Source organism: Lacerta agilis, chromosome 4 (assembly GCF_009819535.1).
Source record: "Lacerta agilis isolate rLacAgi1 chromosome 4, rLacAgi1.pri, whole genome shotgun sequence".
NCBI lineage: Eukaryota > Metazoa > Chordata > Lepidosauria > Squamata > Lacertidae > Lacerta > Lacerta agilis.
Genome location: NC_046315.1, coordinates 1,573,700 through 1,594,870, shown reverse-complemented (window position 1 = coordinate 1,594,870; position 21,171 = coordinate 1,573,700). Strand labels below are relative to the sequence as shown.

General features: G+C 40.6%; 1 protein-coding gene and 1 long non-coding RNA gene across 2 annotated transcripts in view; both read right to left on the bottom strand.

Annotated features, from left to right (window-relative positions):
• Nucleotides 1–12,712: 12,712 nt before the first annotated feature.
• LOC117044870 overlaps nt 12,713–21,171 on the bottom strand; it is an 878,236-nt gene continuing 869,777 nt past the window's right edge. Inside the window, 1 exon segment of the mRNA XM_033145647.1 lies at nt 12,713–13,929. Coding sequence (XP_033001538.1) covers nt 12,767–13,929 — 1,163 coding nt within the window. The 3' untranslated portion in view covers nt 12,713–12,766.
• LOC117044938 lies at nt 14,280–15,544 on the bottom strand. Its single transcript, XR_004426381.1, has 4 exons — nt 15,467–15,544; nt 15,109–15,191; nt 14,866–14,992; nt 14,280–14,295 (listed from the first exon to the last, which is right to left on the bottom strand). It is a non-coding gene; the product is annotated as an uncharacterized LOC117044938 (long non-coding RNA).

Here is a 21,171-nt window from a genome sequence, read left to right as displayed (position 1 = left end):
CTAAATTGTGGAATAACTCAATAGTGGTTCCCATTTCTAAAAAAGGTGATAGGAATTGTCAAGAGAATTACAGGCCTATTAGTCTGTTACCAAGCATAAGTAAAATCTATGCTAAATCCCTGCTTATTAAATTGGAAGAATGGATGCTTACAAAAGGAAACAAGCTGGAAAGGAACAAGCTGGTTTCAAGGCAGGCTCTTCAACTCTTGACTATTGTTTAGTGTTAAGTCATCTTGTGGACAAATATGTCGAGAAATAAACGAAGACTTTGTGGCATTTGTAGATCTAAAAAGTGCCTTTGATCTGGTCAGTCGTAATAAACTGTGGACCAAATTAGAACTCCTCGGTATTGATCCATACCTACTTTCACTGATTCAAAGATTACACTCCAGTAACTAAATATATGTTAAAGTTGCAAAAGATGGTAGACTTGCAGGTCAAATTGTGAACAACCGAGGAGTTAGGCAAGGCTGTATCCTGGCCCCCACCCTATTTCATCTCTTTTTATCTGACCTCACATCTTTTCTTCAAAATGTAACCACTCATATTCCTTATTTAAATAATATCCCAGTTTTTTATTACTTTATGCAGATGATGTAGTAATTATCTCACTTTTATTACTTTATGCAGATGATGTAGTAATTATCTCACTTTCCTCTTTGGGTTAAAAAAAAATACTAATTAATAATCTCAAAATTAACTATGATAAGACAAAAATTATGCAATTTACAAAGAGTGGGAACCCAAAAAATTGGATAATCAATGGACATCTAATTCAAGAAGTTAAGCATTTCAATTATCTGGGGATTGTATTTAAAAATAACATGAATTGGAATACACATATCTGTGCTGCAATAGCTAAGGCTAAAGTGACAGCTCATCATATCAAATCTTATTTTTTCTCTCCTGTAGGAAATAGATATATTCCAGCTGTATTGCAAGTGATTGATATGAAACTTTGTGCGCAACTTTTATATGGTATCCCAGTGTGGATTTCAGGTGATCTTAAGAGGTTGGATAAATTTCATGCATCCCTTCTGAGGTCATTACTAGGACTTGCGAACTCTGTAAGATATGAATCAATATGTTGTGAGTTGGGAATATTTCTGTAAGGACGTTCAGTGGTTGCTCATGAGAAATCAGCCAAACGCAGAACTTCTAAAACTAAGTTCTTTATTGTGCAAATATTTACAGTGGAGCAAAAGTTCAAACGTCAATCTCATCCCTCTGCAGAGTCCAGGAATGAACCCCTTCCGGTTCTTTGTCCAGCAAAAGAGGCGCGGGATTCTGAACCCCCGCCTCCCCCTTCCACGTCTTTCCTGCCTGCGACCTCGGAGCGTGGGAAACTGACCCTGTGCTCCGCTCTCCCTTTGGTGCTCAGGCTCTGTGATCTGCTCACAGCCCCTGCACCGACTTCCTGCCTCCAACTCCCCCTCCCCACTGGAGGAATGGTCTCTTCCTCCTGAGGAGAAGGGTTGACGAGCTGCTGAACAACGGAGGAGGTCCCCTGTACTGCAAACGATCCCGGGATGCTGCCTGCCGTGGGGAAGGGGGTTTCCTGACAATTTCCTTTATCAGTAAGAGCACGGCTGAGAACCTTGAAATATTGGATCTTCCTTCATTACAGAGCCCTATCTCCTACTTCCCTCCGTTACGATCTTTTAAGTGATAATGTAATTTACAATCTAACCAGCGATTTGCAGGAGAAAACTGAACTCGATAAGGTTTAATCTAACTGACTTTGAAAATTCTGACCCCAAATATATTTGGGAAATTATTAGAAGGAAGCTTATAGAAAACAGTGTTCTCTCCATTCTTGAGGTTGCAAAGCACAGCACTTGCTCTCCTCTCTATTTAAATCTCCCTTTGTGTAGAGATTTTCAAGGGGGATATATGAAAAATCTTAAGGATCTTGAATTGCGCAGGCTGTTCATGTTAGCCAGATTTAATATGTTTCCATCTATGATAGTGAGAGGAAGATATTTGGCTCTTCCAGGATTTGAGCGTCTCTGCAAATGTAGTAGGAAGGAACCTGATACACTGGAGCATGTTTTCTTCTCCTGTGATTTTGGTATTTACACGAGAAAACAACTAATTAGTTTAACAGTAGCTGAATTTCTGAATGCAGTCCATGTAGAAAGACTGGGGCATAGTTCTTGATTGGATGGCGATGTGGTACTGTTGTATTGTTCTACGGTATTATTTATGCTAATTGGTTTTTTTTTTAACAAAGGATGCTTATGAGAAGTTTTAAGTTCCTTTTATGGATTAGTGCGGAATTCTGAATCTCCCCCAATAAAAGATGGAAAAAAACCACAGATGAGTTGGAAAACCAACAGAATGAGACTAAACGGAGAAAAAACTCCTTACCCAGCTGCCTCTGTCTGGTGTCCAACGGAGGCCTCTCAGCCTCGGAAGAAATCTGGGCCGTTTCTGCAAAGAGATCCTTTCCCTGAAAAAGAAACAAGGGTTCAAAACAGAGAATGGGGAGAAATATTAAAAAACGAATGATAGGGCCAACAGCTTTAAGGGTGTCAGTTCTCATTCAATGGATGCCTTCCCAGGGGGAAAAATGAGCCATCAGCAGACCATTATGGGATGTTCTCTGTCTTGTGTTGAGCCTCTTGGGCGTATCCAGAGGAAAGTCTCTCTCACCTGCTTTCTCTCCTCTGCCTGACTCAGGAGGAAACCTTCGGCCAGGGCCACCGCCTGGGAACTGGTCTCCGCTCCGCATTCCCTCACCCAGCTCTCCATCTCCGGGGGAAGGACAGCCAGGAACTGCTCCAAGATCACCAGGTCCAGCATCTCAGCTTTCGTGTGCCTTTCTGGCTTCAGCCACTGACGACAGAGATGGTAGAGTCGGCTGCAAACCTCTCGGGGTCCTTTGGTCTCCTGGCAGCAGAATTGCCTCAACTGCTGGCTCTGCACCTCTGAGCGGAGGGTGTCCTCCTCACCCAGGATCTTCTTCACTGGGTTTTCCCAGAATCCCCCACTTCTCCCAGTTTGGATGGCATGGCCTCTTCCTGCTTCAGGGCCAGCTGAGTCTCGCTCATCCATCTGTGCTCTCAGGAAGCCTCTGAGAGATCGGAAGGAACGTTTTGGTCTTCTGCCAAGTTCTGTCCGTCTGAATGAGAAGCTCTATTAAATTCTACAAAACAAATACATTGTTCTGTTACAAAACTTGTTTAATATCAGGAGAAGGAAAAGGTTCTCTGAGCAAGCATGGATGACTCTTGGAGGGAAGCAGGGCTGGATGGGACCACAGCCCAAACCATGAGTTATCTATTAATTGATTGATTGATTTATATTTTTCAATTTCTATAATGCATTATATTTTAAAGAAAAATCTCAAATGGTTCACAGCCTATTAAATCTGTGGGGATGATTAGGGAGACAGGAGAGGATATATTATTTATTAATATCCTTCCTAATTTGCACTAGCAAATTCCATATTCTAGCAGAGTGCCAAACGTTGCCCCTTTTTAAATTACGCATCGATCAGCTTGTTGCTCATTCATCTGAGTCTTACTATTAAAGATACCTTACTGGTAAAATCCCTTCAGATCCCCTCTTAAAAAGAATAAACACAAGAATCTGATTAACCTTAATGTAAAAGTACTTTATTCACAGATTCGTTCAGGTTCACAGAGATATCCCTCAAGGCAGGCGTAGGTATAGCATTTAATGATAGCCTTCCTAAACAGTCACTTCCCCAAACACACAGCAACATACTAAATGGAGAAGACACACTGATCACAACATGGAGGCTGTGTGCTCCTCCATGCTAGTACAACACAACACAACACAACACAACACAACACAACACACCCTCTTCAAGTCACATGCAATGGAAGTCTGTCCCAGCTCAGGAGGAAACAGGAAGTCTTCTCCTGAGTGGGACAAAACATCCCCTGACATGTCCACTCTAGGAATGTTGTACTTGACTGCAGTTTCCCACAAAATTAAAAAACAGAAATACAACAATCTGAAGAAAGTCAAATTTATAGTCTATAGTCAAAGCAACATAACAGAAAACAGATATTATCTTAAAGATTTCAAAATAAAACATTACAAAGGAGGTCATCTTCAGAATACATATTTAACATAGTAGGGCTGGGTGAGTCTGGGCCTCACCCCCTAGGAAAGGTGGAAAGGACCTTTTTGAAAAGGAGAAGAAAGAGGAGGAGGAAGCAGCAGCCTCTAGCCCTCCTAGAAGGAAGATTGAAATGCAAAATCTGGAGGCACCTGAAGGGATTTCTTGGAGATTAATCAACCTGGTATCTTCTGCCTTCCAGTCAATGCATGAAGTCAGAACTGACTGACAAGGGAATCCTTTGTATCTTGTGAAAAATGGACGCTTGGCTCTAGTGGGGGTCCTCAGGAGTTGCTCCCCACACCCACACCCCTGCTTATGTCTCCTTTTCTTGCACTTGGACTCTCTGCCGCTCTCAAGACAGACTTCTGGGGGGTGGGATCCCTTTTTCTTTGCTCTGAGGGCCAGGTATGTATCTGGCCAACACCCTGAGGGCCAAGCGGATGGGGACAAAGACATCTCCCTTGAAATTTAGGCAGGAAATTTATTATTGTTATTCTATTAGATTGCTTAACACACAAACAGAGCCATTGATGCCAAGGTCCCTGGAGGCTCAGTGAGTAGCAGCGCCCATTTCCGGCTGGTTTTCCAGCAACAATCCCTTTGGGACAGAGAGGATGTGGTCCTGGGATGCCCTGCTCTGGGTGCGAGGGGATTGTTGCAGTGGCCTCCGTGTGGAGCTGCCCTTGGAGACACTGGGAAACTGGTTTGTAATGCAGCAGCCAGACTATGGGATGGGATCCCTCTCTTTATTCCTGCCCTTTCTCTCCCCCCTTTCCTTCCTTCCTCGTCCACCTTTGGGAAACCCTTTGCCCATGTTTCCTCTGTTGTGCAATGACGCTGAGCGACCTCACACAGAGTTAAAGTCCCAGGGACTCCTTTGTTTAAAGAAGGGAGATTTCGTGGGAGCCATTTGGGATCCTGTGATCTCCCGGAAGGAGAGCGTTGCAGACCTGGCCCCTCCCTGGCAGGCCCCTCTCCTCCCCCTGTATGAGCAGACCAGGCCCCCCCCAGGCTGGCCCCCTCCCCTGCTGCAGCCTTGGGACCCCCACCGCCTCCCCACTCACCAGATCCCAGGAGGGGACAGCCAGGCAGCCCTTGCAGGAGAGGGAGGGGCCTGGGCTCTGGAGGACCTGGCCCCCTCTCTCTTGCTTCCTGTCCTCTCTAGCAAGGCAGCTCGGTTCCCTTTAACCCTTGCAAAGCCTGGCTGGTCCAGCTGTCCCCTCTGCGTTTTTCTCTCTGGCGCGCATTGCCCACTTCCAGAGATGCTTTTCGGGGGGCGCCTCCTCCCTCCCGCTTTCCTTTCCTCCTGGAGTTTCCCCCTAGGCTGACACTGGGACAAGACCAGAGACGTTGTGTCCTTGCTCCGGTTGACACTTTCCCTGCCCTCCTCCTTTCTCCGTCCGCAGGGCGTCCCCCCTCTCGTCCCGCTGCACCCTTGGCCCTTGCCCGGCTCCCCTTCGCCCACCAAGAGCGCTCCCTTCACACAGGGGGTCGTTGGGCGCTAGGACTTCATCTCATAAGCAACCGCAGAAAGGGGGGGGGGAGGCGGGTCCATATCAAGATTGGGTGTATCAAATTTATGGTATAGAAAGGCGTTTCCATGGTGTAACATCGGAAAATGGATTTTTAAAGAACAATCCCATAGAGTGTCATGGAGAAACCCAAGATGAGGCCACTGTCACCAGCTGGCCTGGAACTGTGGTTGTGTCACATGGAGCTACCACAATGCCAACTGTGACACGGATCACTCCCCGGGAGCAGGCAAGATCCACCTCCAACCCAAGAAGGCCCATAGGGCAATGCACAGAGTTCAACCTGGAATCAACTTTTATATGCTGATATTATTCTAGTAATTGTTGAATGTTACTTTTTGATATTTTAAAGTTTTGTTTTATTATCACTTTTTTGTATTGCATTAGATTGTTGTAAGATGTACACTTTTTGTTTCTTCAGCTTGTAAACCGCCTTGAGTATTGTAAGATAGAAAGACGGTATACAAATTAAAAATGGTGGTGATGAGCCTCGTGGGACTTTGGGCTGCTTCCGGATCCAGCCGAGACTCAGGCAGACTCAGTGGCTGGAAGTGCCTTTGAGCAACTGCAGATGGTTCGACATTCCTGGACCGGGAGAGCCTGGCCACAGCAGCTCACACCTTCGTTTCTTCAAGGCTGGATGACCACAGTGCCCTCCATGTGGGGGATCCCTTGCGCTGGATCCGGAACCTGGAATGGAATTTGTAACACATCGCATGATGAAAGTCTGCAATTTCATCAGGACAAGTTATTCTGTTGTTTACTGTGGCAACCATTGCTTTCTTTAAAATTATCTTTTGTACCATGAAGATAAATCAAAACAATTATAAAGGGTTCGGGGAGGTGGGGAAATCTTCCATTAATCTGCTTACATGTGTTGAGTGTTATTTGGAGACTGTAACTCCCAGTAATTTCACATTATGTGTTTCTGTGTGTTCAGCACACATGGTTGCAGGTGAGACTGAATCAAAGACTTCAGGATCCAGAAACCAGTGCTAATAAAGCAGTGGATTTGATACAAGAATTTGGACAGTTTGCAGGCCTGAAGTTGAATAAAAGTAAAACCAGTTGTTGTTGTTTTGTTTGTTTCAAATTCCATTTGATTACTCTAAATGATCACGACACATTTTCCCATGACTGCTGGGTGGATTCCGGCCACAGTCTTAACAATACATGTATTCAATAAACATTGGCCACGTGTTATAGAAGGAATATGGATTGTGTTACCCCACCTTCTTGATTTCCCCGGGCAAACAAAATTTAAGATACTGGAATTGTGGTGCCCAGAATGGAACACAGTATTCTAGGTGGGGCCTGATCAAGGAAGAATAAAGTGGTACTATTCCTGCCCTTGATCTGATTCTGCCTTCTGCAACATTGGCCTCCGCTCCCCGTTTGGTGTCGTCTGCAAATGTGATGAGCATCCCCTCAGTTCCTTCATTCAAGTCATTTATAAAGACGTTGACAGACAAATAGAGTTAAAGGAAAATCTCCTTTATTTCATAAGTTATGATTATGGAGAAAGCTAGAGAGTTCCAGAAAAACATCTACTTCTGCTTCATTGACTATGCAAAAGCATTTGACTGTGTCGACCACAGCAAACTATGGCAAGTTCTTAAGGAAATGGGAGTGCCTGATTACCTCATCTGTCTCCTGAGAAATCTCTATGTGGGACAAGAAACTATAGTTAGAACTGGATATGGAATAACCGAATATTTCAAAATTGGGAAAGGAGTACGACAAGGCTGTATACTGTCTTCCTGCTTATTTAACTTATATGCAAAATTCAGCCTGTATGTTTATGTTGTGAAACACTGTGAAATCTTCAGATAAAGGGTACATAAATTTTTAAAATGATAACAATAAGAAGAATATTGACAAGCTGGAACATGTGCAAATGAAGGCGACCAAGATGGTTTTATTTTATTTATGCATTAATTTGATTTCTATAGCACCCTATAGCAGGGGTCCCAACTTCAATAAAATATAGAAGGGGTTTAGTCACATATATACACCTTTACTGGCATAAATAAGACAATAAGCATTCTAAAACATACAATGTATAAGAGGGGAAGAAGGGAGGGAGAGATCTTCGGTAACCGCTATTGTACAGACCAGAGCACCCCAGATTTTACTTCAAAAATCCTGGTCAAAAATTGGGCCATAGCTCGTGACTTCAGGAGAATCATCCCTCAGCAAAAATTGGACTATGAGTTGTTTATTAGAGGGGACCCTGTTTATTAGAGGGGACAGGACACCAAAGGATCTTCACGAAAGGTATTAAAAAGAGGGCAGTCCAGAACGATGTGGTCTATAGAATCAGGTACATTCTGACCACAGATGCAGAGTCTGTTCTGGAAGGGGTTGCCTCTGAATCTTCCAGGTAGCACAGCGGACAGAAAGCCATTCAAACGCCCCAACATAAATACTCTGCGGTGTAATGGAATAACCAAGTCAAAAAGGTAGTTGGGCATCGTTCCGTAATGGGGTTGCAGCCCCAGATAGGCAGGGGAACACACAGAAGGCTGCAAAGGATGCCGTTTTTGGAATTCGTTATCTAGCAGCCTCTGCTTGATAAGCATAAAAATGTGTGATTCCTCAGACAACAAGAAGGAATCCACCGTGAGGCCTATTTGCCTAAGTTTGAAGGTAATGTCGGAAAACCAAGTGAAATTGTATTTGTCCTTTAATAAAAAAAGTTAGTAGGCTTTCTGGCTCTGTATTAAAGAGAATTTTCAGCCAGTATTTGAAGGTAATAATGCAGCCCCTAGTTTCTAGGAGGTGCTGGCCCAACTCTGCACACATAGCCAAGTAGGAAACACATTTTGGAACTCCTAAGATTTGCCGAAGGAAGGATGCCTGTACACTCTTCAGCTTTGTTGTTGTAGTTGGTTATCCATAGAGGGATCCCGTAAAGAAGTTGGGGAACAGTTTTTGCTTTATAGGCTCTAACCGCTGCTGGCACGAACTGGTTACCACCAAGAAAATAAAAATGTTTTATTTGTGCAGCTGAGCATTTAGCTAGGTTAATCGTTCTGTCACGGTGGACCACCCACTTTAAATTGTAATGAAAGGTGATTCCTAGATATTTAAAGCACTTTACTTGTTCGATTTCCTGGTTACCAATGTGCCAATTGAGTGGGTGCCAACTTTTTGAGAACACAAGGATCTTTGATTTAGAGTAATTAATTGTTAGGTGATTCACTTGGCAATAGTTAGAGAATGCTCTTAAATATCTTTGCAGCCCGACTCTGGTGAAGGAGAGGAGAGCAGTATCGTCCACATATAACAGAATAAGAATTACTTTGGAACCTGCCATTCCAATTTTGGATAAACTGGACTGTTTTAAGGTATGGCAAAAGGACCTATCAAAATTTATATGGCAGGGGAAAAAGCCTAGAATTAAATTCAAGATTTTAACGGACTCTACAGAGAGAGGAGGCTTTGCTCTGCCGGACTTAAAGATTTATTTTGAAGCGGCGGCCTTTTGCTGGTTGAAAGATTGGTTTAAATTGGAAAATGCTGACGTGTTGGATTTGGAAGGCTTTGACAATATGTTCGGTTGGCATGCTTATCTTTGGTACGACAAGGTCAAGGTCCACAAGACGTTTAAAAATCATATTGTTAGAAAAGCCCTGTATCAGGTTTGGATGAGATATAAAGACTTGTTAGAGAGAAAGACTCCTAGATGGATTTCACCGGTGGAGGCCAAGGCTTATAAGAGACCTAATATGTCTGCAAGATGGTTAAGATATGTAGATATATTGCAGCAAGAAGGTGAATCATTTAAATTGAAAAGTTATGATCAAGTGAAAGGCGAGGTCACCGACTGGCTGCAATATCATCAAATTTATGAGATTTTTAAAGCAGACAAGAAAATTGGTTTTCAAGTTGGAAAATCAAAACTGGAAACAGAATTAATTGAACCGAACTCTAAAAACCTTTCCAGAATGTATAATTTGTTGCTAGAGTGGCATACGAAAGACGAAATGGTTAAATCAACAATGATAGATTGGGCAAAAGATGTGGGCCATAACATTATGTTGGAGGACTGGGAGAAATTGTGGAAGGAAGGTATCAAATTTACAGCTTGTAACAATTTAAGAGAAAACATTATGAAAATGCTTTATAGATGGTATCTAACACCAGTTAAGATTGCTAAGATGAACCCGTCAATGTCTAATATGTGTTGGAAATGTAAAACAGCGGAAGGTACCTTTTATCATATGTGGTGGGCATGCCCAAGGGTTAAGGCCTTCTGGGATAAGATTTACAATGAACTCAAGAAGGTAATGAAAATTACCTTTAGTAAGAAACCAGAGGCATTCCTTTTGAGCATGACCAATGAACAGATACCCAGTCAGGATAGAGTATTTTTTATGTATGCCACAACAGCTGCTAGAATTCTATTGGCAAGAAACTGGAAAGGTGAAGAGATCCCAACAGTGGAAGAATGGCAGATGAAGCTAATGGACTTTATGGAACTCGCCGAACTGACCGCGAGAATCCGAGACCAGAGGGAGGAGAAGGTATTGAAGGATTGGAAGAAATTTAAGGACTATTTAGTTAATTATGTAAAATTGAATATCTGAGCAGAATTAGCTGCTGAATAAGGCTTTAGCTAGGCAATATTAGATTAAATTGTTGGTAATAATTTTTATAGTATATGTCATAAGTGTTTAAGAATGTCTTGAGATATTGAAGCTAGGTTATGAATTATGTCTATGTAGAGGAATTTAAAGATAAATAAGAGTTATGGTTAATGTTTATGGAAAAAGATATATAGCTACCCAAAGTATATATGGATTATCAATGCAGTGGAGGGAGTGGGGGAAGTCCCCCATGTTGAGAAGAAAGAATAAGAACGAGATAAAGATTGGTGTTTTGATAGGTATGTATGTGTTTTTCTTATGTTTATTGTGTTATTGTTTGGTTTGTTTGATGTGTTTTTTGTTTATCATAGTTTTATTGTATTTGTGTATGTTGTGTTCTTTTTATATGCATATGGAAAAATAATAAAATTTTTATAAAAAAAAAAAAGAATTACTTTGGAACCTAACTTAGGAGGGTGGCCATTTACAGCAAGTAGCTGTTGACTCATGTCATTTAAAAATAAATTAAATAAGTGTTGGGCAAGGATACAGCCTTGTTTGACCCCTTTAGTGGTTATAAAACTAGATGATAAAAGACCATCTGGGGAGTGTTAGTATGTAACTTTTTAATCAGGAAGAGTAGTCAGGGATCTATCCCAGTAGCTTTCAATTTATCCCATAGCAGCCCTCTGGGAATTGAATCAAAAGCGCTTTTCAAATCGATAAAGGCCACGTATAACTTCCCCCTATCAGATTTCATGTAATTGTCTGCTAGAGATGCCAATAATAAGCAATGATCAATAGTTGATTTCTGTTTTGTAAAACCAATCTGTTCAGGGCCAATAATTCTATTCTTTTTTTTATCCAGTCCAGTAAATAACACTCTAAATGTTTTGAGTAGAGTTTACTTATGGTAGAGAGAAGACTAATAGGGCGATAGTTGCATGGCTGTTCTGGATCAGATTTTTTGTAAATTGGAATTATTATCGAAGTCAGCCATGTTTTAGGTATAATTCCTTTTTGATCTATAAGCGTAAAAAGGTTGGCAAGTGGCAGTGCCCACCAGTCAGCATACTTTTCCCAAAATCTCAGCAGGGATCCCGTCGAAACCAGGGGCCTTACCAAGTTTTAAATCATCAATCAGTGCCATGATTTCATCTGGACTTACCAGTGGCCAATTTGTAATATTTGAAAGGACAGGCTCATCAGCATTAAGCGAAAGGCAGCATGAGTCCTTAAATAATTGTTTTGTGGTCATTCATTTTAATGGCATTTATTAGACGTGTCCATTTATTCAGATGGTATGCATTCTTTTTCTTGGCATTCTTTCTCCCCCCCCCCGCATAATTTTTATTGAGTTTTTCCATAATTATAATTTAAACAAAAGTATACAAAATTTATGACATATATATATACAAATTTGTATGAGTAAAAGTGCTCTTATGCTCATATCATATACATAGCTTGTACACAATTTTGTATGTTGTACGTATACTAAACTTATCTTATACATTTACATAGCTTGTACACAACTTATACAGAGAACAGAAGCAAGAGAAAAAAGAAAAAAAGGGGAAAAAGTGCTTACCCCCCCAAAAGACCAAAACAAAAGAAAAAGAAAAACATTTCCCCCCTTCTGCTTCCCCCCATTCTTCTTCTGTTTTATTTTGCCATCTGTATTCACGGTTTTACACTTCTTTATTGTATTGTCACCTGTCACCTGTTGTTACTCTAATCCCATCTATAAAACCCCTCCTTCCAATTAAGTTCTATACACTTTACCTTATATTGTTATGGATTTTACATATATATATATATACTGAATGATATAATTCTATTCCATTTATAACTTTCCCACCTTAATGTTATTTTGTATTCTCTTTAATCTTCCAATAAAGAATTTTTAATTAACTATGAGTTTTGCATTTTCCTTGTTTTTTCATATTCCATACAACTTGTTCAGATATTTCCATTCTTTTCCAAAAGTTTCACATCCTTGTTGCCGAATCTTTGATGTTTATTTTGCTATTTCCATATATTCAACCATCTTTTGACGCCATTCCTCTATAGTAGGAATCCGCTGCTGTCTCCAAACTTGAGCCAGCAGAATTCTTGCTCCTGTTGTCGCATAAAGAAATATTTTCACATCATTTTTCTCAATATTTTCCCCTACCATTCCTAACAGGAATGCTACAGGTACTTTTTAAAAGTTATATCTATAAATCTTTTTTAGTTCGTTATATACATTTTCCCAATATTGTTTTATTTTATCACAGTGCCACCACATGTGGATGAAATTTCTTTCTCTTGGTTTAGTCACATGATGCGGTGCATGCTGCTGGAATGGCAATTCCTATGAATTAGAAGGTGGCCCTGTCAAATGTTTTATTGGGGGGCAAAGAGCCCTCGGCCAAGAAGAGTTGGCTCTTATTCCCAACACCCACAGGTCTCAGGATGCTTACAACATAAAATCACAATATGAAAACACACAGGCCAAAACCTGTAACCCCCACCTCCCCACATTTTAAAAGAGCAATAGATATCAATCAGCCAAAGGCCTCTTTAAAGTGGTGCGTTTTCCCCAGAGCTGAAAGCTGTATACTGAAGCGTTTTCCACCCTTCATATGAATTCTTTGATGGGACCTGAGATTGGAGCTCCGAGTGAAGCTCCTTCCACATTCCACGCACTGATAGGGTTTCTCCCCTGTGTGAATTCTTTGATGGGAATTGAGAGAGGAGCTCAAACTGAAGCTCTTTCCACATTCCAAGCACTGATAGGGTTTCTCCCCTGTATGAATTCTTTGATGGGAAGTGAGAGAGATCTTGTGAATGAAGCTCTTTCCACATTCCACACACTGATAGGGTTTCTCCCCTGTATGAATTCTCTGATGGGATGTGAGATAGGAGCTCCAGCTGAAGCTCTTTCCACATTCCACACACTGATAGGGTTTCTCCCCTGTATGAATTCTCTTGTGCTTAGTGAGATTGCCGCTCTGGCTGAAGCTCTTTCCACATTCCACACACTGATAGTGTTTCTCCCCTGTATGAATTCTCTGGTGCTTAGTGAGAGAGGAGCTCATAATGAAGCTCTTTCCACATTCCACACACTGATAGGGTTTCTCCCCTGTATGAATTCTCTGATGGGAAGTTAGAATGGAGCTTTTCCTGAAGCTCTTTCCACATTCCACACACTGATAGGGTTTCTCCCCTGTATGAATTCTCTGATGGGAAGTTAGAATGGAGCTTTTCCTGAAGCTCTTTCCACATTCCACACACTGATAGGGTTTCTCCCCCGTATGAATTCTCTGATGGGAAGTCAGAATGGAGCTCTTCCTGAAGCTCTTTCCACATTCCACACACTGATAGAGTTTCTTACGTGAATGAATTCTTTGATGGGAAGTGAGATTGGACTTTTTACTGAAGCTTTTTCCACATTCCATGCACTGATAGGGTTTCTCCCCCGTATGAATTCTGTGATGGGAAGTCAGATGGGAGCTCTCCCTGAATCTTTTCCCACATTCCATGCACTTATAGGGTTTCTCCCCTGTATGAATTTTCTGATGGGAAGTGAGAGAGGAGCTCTTATTGAAGCTTTTTCCACATTCCACACACTGATAGGGTTTCTCCCCTGTATGAATTATTTGGTGGGAAGTGAGATTGGTCTTTTGACTGAAGCTCTTTCCACATTCCATGCACTGATAGGGTTTCTCTCCTGTATGAATTCTTTGATGAGAAGTGAGAGAGATCTTGTGACTGAAGCTCTTTCCACATTCCACACACTGAAGGGGTTTCTCCCCTGTATGAATTCTTTGATGGGAAGTGAGAGACATCTTGTGAATGAAGCTCTTTCCACATTCCCCACACTGATATGGTTTCTCTCCTGTATGAATTCTTTGATGGGAAGTGAGACAGGAGCGCCGACTTAATATCTTTCCACATTCCAAGCACTGAAAGGCTTTCTTGCCAATGGGATTTATTTGATGGGAAGTGGAATAGGAATTTTTTCCACATTCAAGATATTTATACGGCTTCTCTGTTGTGGGGATTTTGTCATGGTCGCCCAGTCCATCATTAACTACAATGAAGAGAAATGGATTAGCGTCTCAGGGAGAAATTAATGAAAGATACTCATTAATAATGGTAATAGAGGAATAAACGAACTGTGTTAGATGGATGGTTTTACCGAAGTGTTGGGTGCATTAATTAATGGGGATGAACTGACATCCTTAGGGGAACCTGTGATTCAATAAGCCTGGCTCTTCTCTCAAATGGATTTTGTTTGGCTCCATCATGGCATCCCCTCCATTTCCAACGTCAGTCTTCTCTTTGGACAAGCAAGGACTGACGGGAGCAAAAACAAAAACTGAAAACCTGGCAGAAGCTACTTTAATTTCCCTAACAACTCTGAAGTTTACAGTTAAATGGCCTGGGAAGTTCAGACCAGGCTGGTCCTTGTTTAAGAAGCTGCAAGAACATTTATAGAAAAAACAGTAATTTACTGTTCAATGATTTTTTTTGGGGGGGGGGATGTGTAATATCCGTGTTTGTAGGGGGCGTTGTTGAGTTCTGTGAAAATATATTAGGTTCGTCACATATGGAGTTTGGAATGTAAAAACACATTTTATGATCCCATTGGGAGTCTTACCAAGAAAGGCCAACATCCTATGATTCTCCTCCATGACGTCTTTATGCAGAGCTCTCTGGTCAGGATCCAGCAACTCCCACTCCTCATCTGTGAAACTAACAGCAACATCTTCAAAGCACACTGGACCCTAAAAGAAAAAGGGAAATGTCCTCCTGAGACAACACTGTTGTTCACCCCCACTCCTTGAGCTAAGACATCGTTCCACCCTTTGGCCTCTGTCCCCACTAGGCAGCTTCCCCTGACCTGATCTGTTTCCACAGCCGCTGCTTCCATTCTGTCCCCATGAAAAGATGGATGAAGAGGTCTAGCCAGCATCACTGTGTCACCTGCAAGAGGAAAAAGGTAAGGGGGAGGTCTAGAGTGCCTGCTTCTCTCACAGGTGAATCTCAAACAACAGAGGGGCCTTTGAAAATGTCTCACCTGCTGATTGTATTTGGATGTTTGGGTGCATTTCAGATGTTAGTTGTGAAAAAATATATCTCCCGTCTTCTGGGCTCTTGGCCCCAACCATTTCCCCCAACAAAATATGAAAAGAACCCACAGATGAGTTGGAAAACCAACAGAATGAGACTAAACGGAGAAAAAACTCCTCCCTCCTTACCCAGCTGCCTCTGCCTGGTGTCCAACGGAGGCCTCTCTGCCTCAGAAGAAATCTGGCCCTTTTCTGCAGAGGGATCCTCTGTGTTATTTGGAGACTGTAACTCCCAGTAATTTCCCAGTAATTTCACATTATGTGTTTCTGTGTGTTCAGCACACATGGTTGCAGGTGAGACTGAATCAAAGACTTCAGGATCCAGAAACCAGTGCTAATAAAGCAGTGGATTTGATACAAGAATTTGGACAGTTTGCAGGCCTGAAGTTGAATAAAAGTAAAACCAGTTGTTGTTGTTTTGTTTGTTTCAAATTCCATTTGATTACTCTAAATGATCACGACACATTTTCCCATGACTGCTGGGTGGATTCCGGCCACAGTCTTAACAATACATGTATTCAATAAACATTGGCCACGTGTTATAGAAGGAATATGGATTGTGTTACCCCACCTTCTTGATTTCCCCGGGCAAACAAAATTTAAGATACTGGAATTGTGGTGCCCAGAATGGAACACAGTATTCTAGGTGGGGCCTGATCAAGGAAGAATAAAGTGGTACTATTCCTGCCCTTGATCTGATTCTGCCTTCTGCAACATTGGCCTCCGCTCCCCGTTTGGTGTCGTCTGCAAATGTGATGAGCATCCCCTCAGTTCCTTCATTCAAGTCATTTATAAAGACGTTGACAGACAAATAGAGTTAAAGGAAAATCTCCTTTATTTCATAAGTTATGATTATGGAGAAAGCTAGAGAGTTCCAGAAAAACATCTACTTCTGCTTCATTGACTATGCAAAAGCATTTGACTGTGTCGACCACAGCAAACTATGGCAAGTTCTTAAGGAAATGGGAGTGCCTGATTACCTCATCTGTCTCCTGAGAAATCTCTATGTGGGACAAGAAACTATAGTTAGAACTGGATATGGAATAACCGAATATTTCAAAATTGGGAAAGGAGTACGACAAGGCTGTATACTGTCTTCCTGCTTATTTAACTTATATGCAAAATTCAGCCTGTATGTTTATGTTGTGAAACACTGTGAAATCTTCAGATAAAGGGTACATAAATTTTTAAAATGATAACAATAAGAAGAATATTGACAAGCTGGAACATGTGCAAATGAAGGCGACCAAGATGGTTTTATTTTATTTATGCATTAATTTGATTTCTATAGCACCCTATAGCAGGGGTCCCAACTTCAATAAAATATAGAAGGGGTTTAGTCACATATATACACCTTTACTGGCATAAATAAGACAATAAGCATTCTAAAACATACAATGTATAAGAGGGGAAGAAGGGAGGGAGAGATCTTCGGTAACCGCTATTGTACAGACCAGAGCACCCCAGATTTTACTTCAAAAATCCTGGTCAAAAATTGGGCCATAGCTCGTGACTTCAGGAGAATCATCCCTCAGCAAAAATTGGACTATGAGTTGTTTATTAGAGGGGACCCTGTTTATTAGAGGGGACAGGACACCAAAGGATCTTCACGAAAGGTATTAAAAAGAGGGCAGTCCAGAACGATGTGGTCTATAGAATCAGGTACATTCTGACCACAGATGCAGAGTCTGTTCTGGAAGGGGTTGCCTCTGAATCTTCCAGGTAGCACAGCGGACAGAAAGCCATTCAAACGCCCCAACATAAATACTCTGCGGTGTAATGGAATAACCAAGTCAAAAAGGTAGTTGGGCATCGTTCCGTAATGGGGTTGCAGCCCCAGATAGGCAGGGGAACACACAGAAGGCTGCAAAGGATGCCGTTTTTGGAATTCGTTATCTAGCAGCCTCTGCTTGATAAGCATAAAAATGTGTGATTCCTCAGACAACAAGAAGGAATCCACCGTGAGGCCTATTTGCCTAAGTTTGAAGGTAATGTCGGAAAACCAAGTGAAATTGTATTTGTCCTTTAATAAAAAAAGTTAGTAGGCTTTCTGGCTCTGTATTAAAGAGAATTTTCAGCCAGTATTTGAAGGTAATAATGCAGCCCCTAGTTTCTAGGAGGTGCTGGCCCAACTCTGCACACATAGCCAAGTAGGAAACACATTTTGGAACTCCTAAGATTTGCCGAAGGAAGGATGCCTGTACACTCTTCAGCTTTGTTGTTGTAGTTGGTTATCCATAGAGGGATCCCGTAAAGAAGTTGGGGAACAGTTTTTGCTTTATAGGCTCTAACCGCTGCTGGCACGAACTGGTTACCACCAAGAAAATAAAAATGTTTTATTTGTGCAGCTGAGCATTTAGCTAGGTTAATCGTTCTGTCACGGTGGACCACCCACTTTAAATTGTAATGAAAGGTGATTCCTAGATATTTAAAGCACTTTACTTGTTCGATTTCCTGGTTACCAATGTGCCAATTGAGTGGGTGCCAACTTTTTGAGAACACAAGGATCTTTGATTTAGAGTAATTAATTGTTAGGTGATTCACTTGGCAATAGTTAGAGAATGCTCTTAAATATCTTTGCAGCCCGACTCTGGTGAAGGAGAGGAGAGCAGTATCGTCCACATATAACAGAATAAGAATTACTTTGGAACCTGCCATTCCAATTTTGGATAAACTGGACTGTTTTAAGGTATGGCAAAAGGACCTATCAAAATTTATATGGCAGGGGAAAAAGCCTAGAATTAAATTCAAGATTTTAACGGACTCTACAGAGAGAGGAGGCTTTGCTCTGCCGGACTTAAAGATTTATTTTGAAGCGGCGGCCTTTTGCTGGTTGAAAGATTGGTTTAAATTGGAAAATGCTGACGTGTTGGATTTGGAAGGCTTTGACAATATGTTCGGTTGGCATGCTTATCTTTGGTACGACAAGGTCAAGGTCCACAAGACGTTTAAAAATCATATTGTTAGAAAAGCCCTGTATCAGGTTTGGATGAGATATAAAGACTTGTTAGAGAGAAAGACTCCTAGATGGATTTCACCGGTGGAGGCCAAGGCTTATAAGAGACCTAATATGTCTGCAAGATGGTTAAGATATGTAGATATATTGCAGCAAGAAGGTGAATCATTTAAATTGAAAAGTTATGATCAAGTGAAAGGCGAGGTCACCGACTGGCTGCAATATCATCAAATTTATGAGATTTTTAAAGCAGACAAGAAAATTGGTTTTCAAGTTGGAAAATCAAAACTGGAAACAGAATTAATTGAACCGAACTCTAAAAACCTTTCCAGAATGTATAATTTGTTGCTAGAGTGGCATACGAAAGACGAAATGGTTAAATCAACAATGATAGATTGGGCAAAAGATGTGGGCCATAACATTATGTTGGAGGACTGGGAGAAATTGTGGAAGGAAGGTATCAAATTTACAGCTTGTAACAATTTAAGAGAAAACATTATGAAAATGCTTTATAGATGGTATCTAACACCAGTTAAGATTGCTAAGATGAACCCGTCAATGTCTAATATGTGTTGGAAATGTAAAACAGCGGAAGGTACCTTTTATCATATGTGGTGGGCATGCCCAAGGGTTAAGGCCTTCTGGGATAAGATTTACAATGAACTCAAGAAGGTAATGAAAATTACCTTTAGTAAGAAACCAGAGGCATTCCTTTTGAGCATGACCAATGAACAGATACCCAGTCAGGATAGAGTATTTTTTATGTATGCCACAACAGCTGCTAGAATTCTATTGGCAAGAAACTGGAAAGGTGAAGAGATCCCAACAGTGGAAGAATGGCAGATGAAGCTAATGGACTTTATGGAACTCGCCGAACTGACCGCGAGAATCCGAGACCAGAGGGAGGAGAAGGTATTGAAGGATTGGAAGAAATTTAAGGACTATTTAGTTAATTATGTAAAATTGAATATCTGAGCAGAATTAGCTGCTGAATAAGGCTTTAGCTAGGCAATATTAGATTAAATTGTTGGTAATAATTTTTATAGTATATGTCATAAGTGTTTAAGAATGTCTTGAGATATTGAAGCTAGGTTATGAATTATGTCTATGTAGAGGAATTTAAAGATAAATAAGAGTTATGGTTAATGTTTATGGAAAAAGATATATAGCTACCCAAAGTATATATGGATTATCAATGCAGTGGAGGGAGTGGGGGAAGTCCCCCATGTTGAGAAGAAAGAATAAGAACGAGATAAAGATTGGTGTTTTGATAGGTATGTATGTGTTTTTCTTATGTTTATTGTGTTATTGTTTGGTTTGTTTGATGTGTTTTTTGTTTATCATAGTTTTATTGTATTTGTGTATGTTGTGTTCTTTTTATATGCATATGGAAAAATAATAAAATTTTTATAAAAAAAAAAAAGAATTACTTTGGAACCTAACTTAGGAGGGTGGCCATTTACAGCAAGTAGCTGTTGACTCATGTCATTTAAAAATAAATTAAATAAGTGTTGGGCAAGGATACAGCCTTGTTTGACCCCTTTAGTGGTTATAAAACTAGATGATAAAAGACCATCTGGGGAGTGTTAGTATGTAACTTTTTAATCAGGAAGAGTAGTCAGGGATCTATCCCAGTAGCTTTCAATTTATCCCATAGCAGCCCTCTGGGAATTGAATCAAAAGCGCTTTTCAAATCGATAAAGGCCACGTATAACTTCCCCCTATCAGATTTCATGTAATTGTCTGCTAGAGATGCCAATAATAAGCAATGATCAATAGTTGATTTCTGTTTTGTAAAACCAATCTGTTCAGGGCCAATAATTCTATTCTTTTTTTTATCCAGTCCAGTAAATAACACTCTAAATGTTTTGAGTAGAGTTTACTTATGGTAGAGAGAAGACTAATAGGGCGATAGTTGCATGGCTGTTCTGGATCAGATTTTTTGTAAATTGGAATTATTATCGAAGTCAGCCATGTTTTAGGTATAATTCCTTTTTGATCTATAAGCGTAAAAAGGTTGGCAAGTGGCAGTGCCCACCAGTCAGCATACTTTTCCCAAAATCTCAGCAGGGATCCCGTCGAAACCAGGGGCCTTACCAAGTTTTAAATCATCAATCAGTGCCATGATTTCATCTGGACTTACCAGTGGCCAATTTGTAATATTTGAAAGGACAGGCTCATCAGCATTAAGCGAAAGGCAGCATGAGTCCTTAAATAATTGTTTTGTGGTCATTCATTTTAATGGCATTTATTAGACGTGTCCATTTATTCAGATGGTATGCATTCTTTTTCTTGGCATTCTTTCTCCCCCCCCCCCGCATAATTTTTATTGAGTTTTTCCATAATTATAATTTAAACAAAAGTATACAAAATTTATGACATATATATATACAAATTTGTATGAGTAAAAGTGCTCTTATGCTCATATCATATACATAGCTTGTACACAATTTTGTATGTTGTACGTATACTAAACTTATCTTATACATTTACATAGCTTGTACACAACTTATACAGAGAACAGAAGCAAGAGAAAAAAGAAAAAAAGGGGAAAAAGTGCTTACCCCCCCAAAAGACCAAAACAAAAGAAAAAGAAAAACATTTCCCCCCTTCTGCTTCCCCCCATTCTTCTTCTGTTTTATTTTGCCATCTGTATTCACGGTTTTACACTTCTTTATTGTATTGTCACCTGTCACCTGTTGTTACTCTAATCCCATCTATAAAACCCCTCCTTCCAATTAAGTTCTATACACTTTACCTTATATTGTTATGGATTTTACATATATATATATACTGAATGATATAATTCTATTCCATTTATAACTTTCCCACCTTAATGTTATTTTGTATTCTCTTTAATCTTCCAATAAAGAATTTT